The sequence below is a fragment of the Lacerta agilis genome, chromosome 10 (genome assembly GCF_009819535.1).
Source record: "Lacerta agilis isolate rLacAgi1 chromosome 10, rLacAgi1.pri, whole genome shotgun sequence".
NCBI lineage: Eukaryota > Metazoa > Chordata > Lepidosauria > Squamata > Lacertidae > Lacerta > Lacerta agilis.
In genome coordinates this window covers 62,109,226-62,122,869 of record NC_046321.1, presented here as the reverse complement: position 1 = coordinate 62,122,869, position 13,644 = coordinate 62,109,226, and the positions used below count along the sequence as shown (strand labels likewise).

Sequence of the window (13,644 nt, the reverse complement as noted above, 5' to 3'; positions counted from 1 at the left end):
TTGACCGTAGTTATAAAAAGCATCAGTTCCTGCAAATCCTGTGGCTGGAAGAATTGCTGCCATGCCTGATACTTGCCAGTGGATATAATTCATTTTATCTGCTACTTCATTTATTACATATGCTTGCACAGACAGAAAATATACTATGTATGAAACAGCAGCAGCTCCCAGCTTCCTGGGAGATTTTTGGACAAAGGACCGACGTTTCAATGAATGAATGTAGTTAAGATTTCCTTTCATTTCTCCTAATGAAAATGCTTCTGTCCAGTTTGCAAGAAGATGCCACAAAATGCTGGGGAGGCAGTGACAGACAATGTTCAGAGAAGGATGCAGGTATTGGTAGGGATTAAATACACATTTAGAGGCAAACCTACCAAATTCAGACCTTCCAAAACAAAATGCAAACTGAAACACAGCCATACCTCAAAATTTACACTTCTCTGAATTTAGAAATGACATTCTACAGCCAAGGAACGCACATACTAGGATAAAGTATGCAAATTGCTGAAAAAATGCATTATATTTGGGGAAATCGCTTTTCAAAAATGACTCTGCTCGGGAAAATCTTCTTAGGAGAAATCAGCTGATGGGTTTAAAGAATTTCCATGAGGACTTTAAAAACAATTCACAAACTGATGTGGAAATGAGAACAGAACTTATGGTTGGAAAAATGAGAAACCGAGAGAAACCAAAATTGATTGATTCACCCAACCCTGGATTCAGGAGATATCCTCCATGTGGCACTAGAAATATGCCCAGAGATAATTGTGAGATTAAAAAAAGAAATATATGCAACAAAATAGGAATGGGGAATGCTAGATGAGAAAGTGAAGGCTTGTGATAAGTGGAACATTTGTTTACAGAGGAATCCCTTTCCTAGCACTGACCAAACTTTATGGCCAAATAACCAGATTGCTTACCCAAACTTTCACTCAATCATAGGCCAGCAACATAAAAAAAATGGTCTGTAGCAAATAACAACATGTATTACAGTTAAAAGCTGTAAGGGCATACAAGGACAATGCAGTGTTAAGCACTTTCCAGTAGCACCTTAGAGACCAACTAAGTTTGTTCCTGGTATGAGCTTTCGTGTGCATGCACACTTCTTCAGATACACTGAAACAGAAGTCACCAGATCCTTAAATATAGTGAGGGAGTGGGGAGAGGTATTACTCAGAAGGGTGGTGGGAATGGGTGATCAGCTGATAGGTGTGGAAAACCTGTTGACGACTCTTAAAGGCTGCAATTAGTCTTGCAGGGAAAGGCAAGGGGTGAGATGGCTAAAGATGGCTTTGTTATGTATAATGAGATAAGAATCCAATGTCTTTGTTCAAACCAGGTTTCTCCATGGTTCTAAGTTTGGTGATTAGTTGCAATTCAGCCACTTCTCTTTCCAGTCTATTTCTGAAATTTCTTTGTATTAAGACAGCTACTTTGAGATCTTTTATAGAATGTCCTGGGAGATTGAAGTGTTCTCCTACTGGTTTCTCTATCTTGTGATTCCTGATATCAGATTTATGTCCATTTATCCTTTGGCGTAGGGTTTGGCCTGTTTGTCCAATATAGAGAGCTGAAGGTCCCACCAATTAAATATGACAGCTAATCAAAGACAAAATCAGGAAAGCTGCAGATTTAGAGAGAGCGAAAGGCACCTAATCAGTGAAAACATTGAAGATGGCAGATGTAGAAATATGAACTGTAAAACTGTTAATATTCCGCGATCAATCCATTTGATTCAGACATATGGTGCATACCATGCCGAAGAATGATACTACATAAATTTAGTAATCAAACAGCATGTAAATGAAAGATGCTCACCACAAGTCACCTTAGTGAAATTCTTTATTATAACATCACACCCACAATAATGCGGGTGTTCCAAAATTATGAAGGGAAATTATAATGTAATGAAAGGACACGGGGTTACAATTTTAAAAGCCAACAATTTCCCTAAAAATGAAGAGGCGGTTGCTTTATTTTATACACTCACAAACAACAGCAGGCTTGATTTGGCATCTTTTAACATGAAAGTGATTCCTTCATGTTTCATATACAGTATCATGTCTTTATATCATTCTCATAATGGAGACCAGCTACCTAGTCCCAGAGCCACTTGTTTCTATAAAGGGACATCTCCAATGGCTTGCCTTGCAATTTATATGGCATCCTAAACTACCCAGAAATGCAGCATCTTAAACCAGTGATTGTGTACGCAGTACAGTCACAGCAATAAATATACAACCTACGAGGGCGTCCCCTTTCACAAATACACCCCTTTGCACACACAGAGCTGCCCTCTCCATTGAAGTAAATGCAGCAGCCAACACACACAGGACCTCTATACTGAAGGTTAATGTACAAGAAGCCATTAAGGACACAACTATTTCTTTCTCGTCAAACAATATAGAAGTTTGGTCAGATTCCCTTACTTTGAAATATTCCTTTCATCGCACGGTAGCTCCACATAACGTTATAGCCATTCTTATAACGTTCTGCTGTAGAACTCGCTCCAAACATTTCCACAGAAAAGAAACCTTATGGTCAGTTTGTTCAGTCACTTTGGCCTTTGGTGGTTAGGGATCAGGCATACCCATAGGTAAAATGGGTTCATACTTAGTGCAAACTTTGTTAACCTGAGCATATCAATACTCACAAGTCTGCAGGCACAATTCACAGCATCTCCCCAAACCCACTTTTTTACTTTTTGACAGAGGGGAGGAATTTCATAAATTAGGCAGAAGGCTTGCATGTGCAAACCCTCTGCATCTTGTTTCCACCTGTGCCCAGCAGAGAGAAAAATACTCACTTTCTCTTCCCAAGACAGAAAAGCAAGAGGCGAGTACACAAAGTCCTGGCCCATAATCCCAGGACTGCTTTCTTATCTTTGCATTTTTTTTGACATGGGAAGCTCCCAGGACGTTGGTCCATCTAGCTCGGTATTGTCTGCAACGGGTTGCAGTGTAAATATAGAAATTTATCGCCTGCTGTACCAAGCCTAAATGCCAATAGGTGGGAGCTAGTCAAAGTTGGCTATCTATAGATAAGACTGACCTGCACCTAGCACAATGCTAACTTCTCCGCTTCACGTACTGGAACCTATTGCCATGTGATATGTTGGCAAAAGGAAACTATCTAGAGAAAGAAAAGGAGGTTGTGGTTTTTGAGAATTAAGGAAATGTGACAGGCGTACATATTCTGGGAAGCAGACCTCCTTGGTTCTGCACGCCTCACCAGAATGTAGGTGACATTTAACACACAAAGTCAAACTAGCAGATGGCTCCAAGCCCTCTGAGGATACATTTTTTTTAAGCCCAACTTACTCCACCGTTAAAAAATAATTAATATTTTAGAGAGAGGCCTTCTCCTCTAGTTGAACAAGACAGTGCTCTTCCTTTCCGTAACAGAGCTAGATGAATCCTGTCACAGTGAAAGAATGATTTTCCTAAGTATAAAGTACAGGAATTTTCTAGAAATTCAACAGGATTTCTACTGATTTAAACACTGCAGTCTACAAATACTATTTTTTTAAAAAAATATTCACAATGCATTACGAAAAGCTTATTTTTGAAACACACCGTTAGACTAAGATAAACACAAATTACTAAGATAAACACAGAACGTGATGGTCTTCAAATGTTTTAACCTCAATAACTCTAGAAGTGACATAAAATTTCTAAAAAGAAGAGTAATAAAACTCTGCTAGACAGATGAATAGGAAAGACAGCTCAACAGTGCCACCTTGTGAATTTAGTTAAGCAATATTTCTTCCTTGCTGTTTAAAGAATTTAGGGTTATATTGGTTTTTTTATGGAGTGTATATCTTTAATCTAATTATTTAAAACCACTGACAATAAACATCTAGAAGAGAGGGCATCTCTAATTAGCAAGCACTTCATTTGTTAAAAGGTTAGGGAAAAGGTATAAAAATTCAGTTTTCCTCTGCAAATAGCCACTAGTCCAGCCCTTAGAAACACTCTTCTCATGCTAAACACTGAATAAAACGATAAATTCTGAATAAATATGCCTCCCCATTTTGCAAAACTGGGGAAAACACTTAAATTGATCCTGGGGAATTTCTCAAGTAGGGGTTATGCAGATAGTCCTAGCTCTGGTTAGATTGTGGTTCTGGTAACACCAAGGTTGCAGGTTTGATCCCTGTGTGGGACAGCTGCATATTCCTGCATTGCAGGGGGTTGGACTACAAGTCTCTGATTCTATGATTACTTTGGGGTTGAATTTCCCACATGTTGTGCTGCGGGATAATTGCATCACACAAAAATGGCAATCCCTCTTGCATGGCCATTCATGTCCACATTTCGCAGTGCCATACTGCCACAGTTTAGCAGGGGAAGGATTTGCCACAAAGAAGGGACTTGGCAACAGCTGATGTGACACAACCTTCGGTTAAGAAACTTTGCCCAGGTTGCATGTGTTGAGAGATGAGAGATTTATGCCAATGTGCAGCTTGGTTTAGGACAAAAAACTGTACTCTGAAATAGATTTCTTAGGACATTATGCTGTAAATCTTTCCAATTGCATTTTCCGATATAAAACTTACGTAAAGCTACAGAGAAGTTTGCCGCAAAATGAAATCGTAGTTCTCCTAACCATCTAGATTTATAGCCTGCTTTTAAAGTCCAAAGGAAGTGTCCCAAAGGGACTACCCTGAATGGCAACAGCTCTCAAAGATTATCTTCTGGAACCTCTTCCCAACCCTGTTTCGAAAGGACCCTTAACTAGAGGTGTAAGAAAGTGAACCCGAGACTTGCATGTAAAATATGCACTTTTCCACTGAGCTATGAGTCTTTCCCAGAGGTGAAAACTCCTCCAAAATGAAGGAAACTGAAGTCAATATGTGAAAGCTACCTCACAAGCAACTATTGGAAGAGATTTCCCCAGCACTCGAAGCTGCAAGATCAGTTCAGTGTTGTATTTCTGCAGCACAGAGAGATGCTCTGTGCCAGCAGTGCCTATTCCTAGTGGTGGCTGGAATGGGAATGAAGAAGTACGAATCAAAACTTTGTATTAACCACAAGTGGCAATTATACTGGCACGCTGAAGAACACTAAATTTAAAAGGTTCGTGATAATAAGGAAGATGCTCGTTTTGCAATCTTTTGTAAGTTGTGCGCATCGTTTCAGAAGCCCTGCGGATTTCATTTACAATTAATAGAAACAATGAACAATACCAGTTATCTTTGTACTATTGCCTTTTGAGTTTCTGAAGTGCGTTTCCATAAGATTCCAATCAAAACCACAAGACTCATCTCAAAAAGCAGATTAGTGCTATTAACCATTAATGCTAGCTGAAAGCAGTAACAAACAGCTCATTATTGCTTTGTTTATTTCTCCAACAACCTTGATTAGGAAACTTCAGCTGCATCTTATTTTTATTAAACCAGTAAGCTAAGTAAAATTTTATTCTTTTTGGCCTTTGCTTCAATTTAAAATGTTCACATCCTGCATGGCATAAGATGTTCCTGTTAAACCAATAAGAAAAATTCATGTTGTACACTGAAGCCCTGTACTCTGGACATCAGCCACTAAAGTTAACCAGATTTTTTGATATATTTTTAGTATTATTTAAAAATCTGCATAGATTTAATGGCATTTGCTTAGAAATGGTTTGAAGTTCAAAATCTTTCATCCTGTTATTTCACATAAGAACTGCTTGGAGCCCATTTGACTAGAAGATAACAAGAACTCCATCAGAATGGACTGGCAAATGTATATACCCTGCTCAATCTTAGGAGAGAGATTTTTTTAAAAAAGAAACCATACATTTCCAGCTGCCAAAATTAAGAAATAACAGAAAGTAACAAAAGCAAGCACAGAAACAATAAGGAAGATGATTCTACAACATTTTGGGAACTGGCATACATTGAAAGTGAACAAATGGAGGCAGCCCTTGGAAATTTTTGCCTGTTTGGATTTGATATCCCACTTTATCACTACCCGAAGGAGTCTCAAAGCGGCTAACATTCTCCGTTCCCTTCCTCCCCCACAACAAACACTCTGTGAGATGAGTGGGGCTGAGAGACTTCAAAGAAGTGTGACTAGCCCAAGGTCACCCAGCAGCTGCATGTGGAGGAGCGGGGACGCGAACCCGATTCCCCAGATTATGAGTCTACCGCTCTGTTCATCCTCAATGGATACAAAATTCTCAAAACATTGTAGAATCAATGCAATGGGTGCAAAAGTTGGGCAAGGCATTGAGACAAGGAAGGTTGAACCACTCAGTTTTAAGGGTGATTATGCTAAAAAAAAATTTTTTTAACAACCCTCTACTGGGTTCAATGGAGCTTTCTGTTAAGTTATTAGACTTAAAACCTTGTAGCATAATCCTATGCATGCTCAGAAGGAAGACCCACTGTGTTAAGTGGGGCTTACTTAGGAAAGCTTACTTAGGAAATGCAACCCTAAAATACTCAGCTACACCTTAAGCTTCATTGCTTTCAACAGAACTTCTTAAAGATACAGAATGTGTTGAATGTGCTAACGCTGTAGTCTGACATCCTGCATGTTAAGTGACATGCAGTTTAGGTCAATTGCATGATGTGTAAATTAACTGTGGTCCTCGAGCCCACAGCAGATTTCAGTGTTCTTTATTCTTGCCATTTTATTCCCGAGGCCCCATTTTCAGGTTCATTTGGGTTGCAGTTAAGGTCATTGTCGTCCACTGACTTTAACCCGTAAATTTCTCCATGGTGAACAGTTCCTGCAAATGCTTTCCAAGTAGTAAAATCTGAATTCTTGATGGCACATGTGCAGTAACACCAAGCAAAAACTACGTTTAGGAGCCGCATTGCAGTAAACGAACCATATCAAAAATTAACCTATTGGACCTAAGCTACGCAACTGTTTTCCATCTTTTTGCTGCATATAGCTAGGAACATACATAGATATACTGGAAACATCCCAGATTTATAGCCCCTGCAACATAGCAAGCATGATGTAAACAAATTTATTCACATTAGTTTTTTGTGGTTTAATTTCCCTGATCTTATATTTATTAATTCCCAGGATTTTAACTGTATAAAAATGGCTTTTCAATATCTGCAAAAACAGTGCATCAGATTTCACATTCACTGCCAGTTACAAACATCCAGAATGTTTCTTTTTTCCTTGGTAGAATTTCAAAGCCTGCAGTCTCTTATTTGCTGCAGGAAATGTCCTAGAATTTAGTCATCCCATATGTCCAAAACTACCACATAAACCTTTGAATTTCCTCGCTGTTCGGCCATTGAAAAGGTTTGTTCAAAAAGATATGGAAAGTCACCACGTTCACCAAAATATAAAAAGCCAATTCCAGGAAAAGTTTAGAAAGTGATGGCACAGGAATATTCAGCCTGTATATGATATATGGCAAAATGAAGTAACGGAACTCTAATAGCTTCTGGGGAACTGTGACAACAAACAAACATAAAAAATATACCAAGTTCCAGAAAACAGATTTTGATTTCAGTGCATCTGTGAAACTCCAGCCAGCAAATATATAGACCGGAACTAATATGTACTTCACCAGTTCGTGTCTTTGAAAGATCTTTCTCCACATGTAAAATGTGTAATGCCTGTTGTCTGCAAGCAAGTATTTGTGAGCAAACGTAAACTTCCAGACGAGGAATAGAGAGACGATGGTGAGGATGCTGTATCGGAAAAAATGCTTCTGCACGGAACGGAGAAAATTGACCACTTTGCTAGGGGTTACTAGGTGAGGAAAGGAAAAAACGAGAGTAAAAGAAAGGAAGTAGAAAAGCTGGGGGATATGCAGACAGGCTTCGTGGCTGCTCCTGTCGCCAACAACAATGCCACCGTTGAGGACCACAAAAGTGAAGAAAACCAGCGCCATCATGATGTATGGCCATGTCAAGAGAAAGAGAGTGGTTAGGTTTTTAAGTGACATGAGGTAGGCCTGGAGAAACCTGAGGAGTCTGAGGAGTTCCGAAAAGGATCCCTTTGCAGGCGAGTTCTTCTGCTCTTTGCTTTTCGACAGCTCCACCTTCCAGGCCTCGCTCAGTTTTTGCGCAACGACACTTCCTCCGCAGAACACAGTCCATACAATGTTGGTCTGACGAAACATGAAGCCGCAGAACCCAAGCAGGGCCGACGTTTTATGATTCCCGTAAAGGCACATTAAATAAGCAAAGAGGGTAAAAAAGGTCGAGCCTGTGTCGGTATAGTAAAGGAATGTAAAAAAATAGAGAGTTGGAAATGCTGCGAGCGTCAAGGTTGACAGGATTCTCTGGAATCCAGAGGCGGCCTAGAAAGGGCGACAAAAAGGAATCATTAGGACTGTTGCTCCCGTTAAGGATTAAGAACAAAATGGGCAACCATTGGAAACTTCGTTTGCGCATGCACCACTGGATTGGACAGGCATTTCCAATCATTTGTAGCGAACCATTTTGTTTTAAGGTAACTTCCAGGATTTCAACTGCTAAAAACAGATCTGCACGCTGATTAAATAAGTTAAATATTCTTTAATCAAGTGCATTTCACTTGATTAATGTACTGATTAAAATCATGCATTGATAAAAACAATACTTCTGAAGCAAGAAGCATGCTTTTTGGTTTTTAAGTGATGCACTTCTTCTTCTTCTTCTTCTTCTTCAAATTTATATACTGCCCTATACCTGGAGGTCTCATATATGTCACAGTAGACATCCTCTTAAAAAAAAGGATTTCCCCTTCTCTCACAGGTACAAAGAATCCCTGTTCTAAGAGGGTGTTTGTAATTTGCAGTTTATAGAAGCATTTGTATTTAAAAAATAATGGCCTAAATCTAACACAGAATTGGATGTGCTTAATCCCACTGATTTCAATGAGTTTAAAATTTAGAACGATATTTTTTCTTTTAAAAAATGTTTCCTGATTAATGGAACGGGATAACTTTTTATCTTATTATTATTATTTAACTGGTTAATCCTAATCAATTAATCTACCAAGTGCTGCAATCCTAGTAAAACCACATTTCTGACCAAATGACCCATCAAGATTAAGACTGGATTCCTATAAACACTTACCTGGGACTACATGGCTCTTACGTCTGAGTAGACTTGTATAGGATTGCACCCAAAATGGATATTGCTAAGATCCTGAATATAATGTATTGTAAGCCCTCCCAAAATCCTTAAAAAGTCCTTATGACTGCAATACAAGCCTATGAAAGACCAATGTGGCTTGTAGTCACAGGTGTAATATTAAGCACATGCATAAATCTCTGCTTGCCACATGCGCAAAAAGCGTCTAAAAGTACTTGTTTTCAGAAAAACAGGAAGGCAACATAATCTAAGATGCTGGGAAGATCCAAATGTTACTGCAGAAACAGAATAAAATGCAGCTACATCATAATGGAAGTGTTCAGTGTTTTGCCAAGCCTCTGACACATTAATGGTGCTACTGTGTATAAGAATAACTCTTTTAAGTGTGATACATTTGCACTGTACCTTTTTATGGTGCATCCTGCAAAAAAGCAAATAGAGTAAATAGAAGTTCCCAATGCTGAACAGAAGATTGATGAATCTGAGCATTCCTGTAGAGCAGACTATGCTTCCAGACCACCCAAAGAGCCACGCAGCAGGTTTCACAATTCCAACTGACACCAAATATAAACCAGGAAGTGTAGTAATCATGGGGTCCCACTGCCAAAAAAGAGAACAGAAAGACAATAAAATTAAACAGCTCAGAAATGTATTTTTATAATTAGAAAAACAGAATGCAAAATGAATGAATTCAATTAAACTCCTGCTTCCTCTTTGTTATTCCCATGTATATTGTTGTTGCTGTGGTTGTTGTTTTGAGAAACAGAGATGTATATTGTTGTTGTTGTTTTGAGAAACAGATTTGTACATCTACCTGTACAGAAATTAGTGTTCTGGGTATATGGGAAATTTAATCTTCTTGGGAGAGAGGTGAAAATCCCTGATTCACATTACACTAGCAGTTTCAAAAACGAAATGCACGTCATCCGTTTCACTTTTTTTTGCTAAGTACGCAATCTGCCGAAGACATGTTTTAGCATTTTTGTTTAAATAGAAGACGAAGTTCCATCTTAACTGAATTACATTTAGCTGATCCTTATATGCTATACAATTTGATATGTCAATATTCGACTATACGAGTCGGCTAACCCTTAATGCCGAACAGCGTTGGGTACAAGCTGGGAAATTACAAATTACAGCTTGTTTCCAAGTCATGATTTGGTGTTATGGATGAACTGGGTCTTGCACCCTCTTAGCTGTCTCATATAGTCAACTGGGTTTCATTTCTGGAACTTCTCTGATACCTCATTCTGAACTAGCCAAGAATCTGAGGTTTTTCCCTGACACATTATAAAAATTTGTCCCTTTCTGACTATCCCAACTGCTAAGTCCATGTAAAGCCGGTCTCTGCATCACTGCATGCTTACTGCCAAACAGTTGCAAAAGGCTAGAAAAGTTGTATGTGCTAATCCCTGCATAAAAGCTATTTGGGCAGCAATGGGGAACTTCCAGCCAGATGGCCTAACTAGGCTGGCACAGGCCCCAATTTGACACCTGAGGCCATCTACCACAAGCTGCCACTCTGCCCCACAGCTGGCATCATATATATGATGTCACGTGTGATACAGGTATGGGTGCAGATAGCAACTGGCAGCATAAGGTGAGGTCCTCATTGTTCCTTTGCAAGCAGGGTTGCCTCTCAGTGCTGATCAACTGATCACCATTGATCATAACAGGTAGGAATGGGCCAATATATATGTGGACTGTCCCTGGAAAAAGTGACTTTTCTTCTTTAAGTCCCCAAAGTTCTTAACCTAGCTCAAGGTTTCATCAGAACTAGCCAGATGCTTAACGGATAAGCAATTGTAGTCAGTCAATCCTTTGAAAAATAATATTTTAGAGCTGTCTTGCCCAAGAATGGCAAGTAGACATTTAGTTTTGGTGATACGAGCTTGTGCAGTCTAACAATTATTTTATTTAAAACAAAATTAAAAAAAAATTCCTTCCAGTAGCACTTTAGAGACCAACTAAGTTTGTTCTTGGCATGAGCTTTCGTGTGCATGCACACTTCTTCAGATACTGGAAGAAATTTTTTATTTTATTTTGTTTTGACTATGGCAGATCAACACGGCTACCTACCTGTAACTGGAATTATTTTATTTGTTACCCATTGCTACTTATATCAGGAAAGTGGCAAATTGTGTGGGAATAGTCACTGGATGTGAAGCAAGATCTGAGTGACGTTGCATATTCCATTTAATGAAAGTATTTGTAAGTGCATATCCCTTTTTATAAGCAAGCTGCCACTGAAATTATGCTATTATTTTTGAATAACACACAGGAAGGCTTGTAGGTGGATCCTATGTATAAATTAAGTGGGTCTTTGAAATAACTGTAGGCAGGAATTTTGCTTCATATGACAATCCTGTATCACTTACTTTGGAGTAAGCCAAATCAAACTCAATGGGATTTACTTCTGAGTACCCATGTATTCCTGCCAACCTAGCAGTTCGAAAGCACGTCAAAGGACCCGGGTGGCGCTGTGGGTTAAACCACAGAGCCTAGGGCTTGCTGATCAGAAGGTCGGCGGTTCAAATCCCCGAGACGGGGCGAGCTCCCGTTGCTCGGTCCCTGCTCCTGCCAATCTAGCAGTTCAAAAGCACGTCAAAGTGCAAGTAGATAAATAGGTACCGCTACGGCGGGAAGGTAAACAGCGTTTCCGTGCACTGCTCTGGTTCGCCAGAAGCGGCTTAGTCATGCTGGCCACATGACCTGGAAGCTGTACGCCTGAGCGCCACAACCCCAGAGTCGTCCACGACTGGACCTAACGGTCAGGGGTCCATTTTCCTTTACATTTTACCCATGTATAGAATTGTGTTGTTAATGTGCTATGCTTTGATGTACATGTATGATGTGCAGATTGCTGCTGCAGACTTACTGGGGGCAGCTGAGGGGGAGAGTAAAGTGGACAGAGAAGGATTTAGAAAGATTAGGACTGTAATCCCTTGGGCTGCACAAATAAAGGGGGGAAATGGAGTGTCTGAAGAACTGCAATTGCAACACCGATGCAGCTCCAGAATCTGTTTCCCGTGTCAGGGCTCAGACGGGAAACATGTAAATTGAGGAGTCTCTGAACATGAGCAAATTGCATTGTACAATTCCCCAGCCATTAGGGTTGGAATTGGGGGTGGACTTTCCATATCAAAGGGTACAGTTTGGGGGCACTTTTGAGCCCCAGCACTTATCTTAGAAATCAGAATTCTGGGAGCACAACTGGGCACCATCAAGACCTCACAGTGCTGTTTGGAAAGTGAAACACACGAAGAGCTTTGCAGACTGAAAGCAGCCCTTTTACACACGTGATTTAGTTCTTATTGCTGTATAACAGAAGTTGTCCTTCGCCACCTGTCCTATATAGTACAAGATTGCCCCATATTTCAATGTAAAATTCCACGTCCTGTATCAGTAACAGTTTTGTCCTGCATTTCAGGTCTTCCCCTCTCTTTCTCTCTCTCTTTGCCAAGTTAGAGATCCTCTCCCAAGGCACTTGTTTGAAAAGGTGTGCATTTAAGCACAGACAGATCTACAAATTCATGCGTATGTTTGTGCATACAACAAATTCCAGACGGGCCACCCTAAAAGGCTGCAAAAGGTGGCAATGGATCGCTCTGAAGTCACTTCAACACACGTGGTGGAGGGAAATCATCATCATCATCACCACCAGTGTTTTTTTCTGGGGGGACATGGGGAGGGGCGCATACCCCTAAACATTTTGTGAATCTAAGTAAGTTTGGCCTCATTGAGGGGCAATATGAGTAGGGCCCCTAAACATTTTTAGGGGGGGAAAGCACTGATAATCACCCAACTGCCCCACCCCACCCCGCCCTGTATTTTGCCAGAACAAAAGTGGCAACCCTAGTTCTAAACACTGATGGCCAAATTCGGATTTGCAGGGCTTGAGTAAGGCAACCCTGTATCGGGATTTTTTTTTAATATCTAACCCTTTACAAATTTTTAATGTGCTGTAAGCCGCCCAGAGTGGCTGGGGAAACCCAGCCAGATGGGCGGGGTATAAATAATAAAATAATAACAATTATTATTATTTAGCATAGGCTTCCCTGCATCCCAAATGGAAAGGTACATGCGTGAGGTTAAAAAATCTACAAGATCCGACAAACTACCCCTCTGCTTTGACTCAGGGCGGACGTCTTAAGAGCAGGTGAAAGGGGGGGGGAGAGCTCGTTGGACTCCAACTCCCATCAACCCCCGCCATCAAGAGCCACGCCGAGGGATGATGGGAGTTGTAGTCTAGCCGCTGCCCGGCGGTTCCCCCCCTGGGCCTAGCCACCCCTGAACAAACCCTTCTAGTCGCCGGGGCAAAGAGAGGCGGCTTGGTTATCCCCCTCAGCCCGAGCGGCTTCCCGCCCGCCTCCGCGCCCGGCCTACCTACCTGCTGGAAGCGTCCCTCGCAGTAGGCGTGCGCCTGAGGGACGTGGAAGGCCTCGTCCATGTACGGCGAGCGCTGCTGCCGGTTGAGCGCCGAGAAGAGCAGGCACGAGGCGAGGAAGGCGCAGCTGAGCGCTGCCGAGAAGTAGTAGGCCTCGGAGCGCTCCATTGCTCGCGCCGGGACCGGGGAACCGGGCAAGAAATACGCGAGGGCGCCGGCC

At 41.0% G+C, this 13,644-nt stretch overlaps 1 protein-coding gene across 1 annotated transcript; it reads right to left on the bottom strand.

Annotated features, from left to right (window-relative positions):
* Positions 1-6,907: 6,907 nt before the first annotated feature.
* On the bottom strand, positions 6,908-13,641 carry LOC117054274 (dol-P-Glc:Glc(2)Man(9)GlcNAc(2)-PP-Dol alpha-1,2-glucosyltransferase-like). The gene is made up of 3 exons (XM_033162952.1): positions 13,428-13,641; positions 9,443-9,637; positions 6,908-8,259 (listed from the first exon to the last, which is right to left on the bottom strand). Exons 1-3 carry the CDS (start codon positions 13,590-13,592, stop codon positions 7,204-7,206), a joined length of 1,416 nt encoding a protein of 471 aa, XP_033018843.1. The 5' UTR covers positions 13,593-13,641; the 3' UTR covers positions 6,908-7,203.
* Between the last annotated feature and the right edge of the window lie 3 nt (positions 13,642-13,644).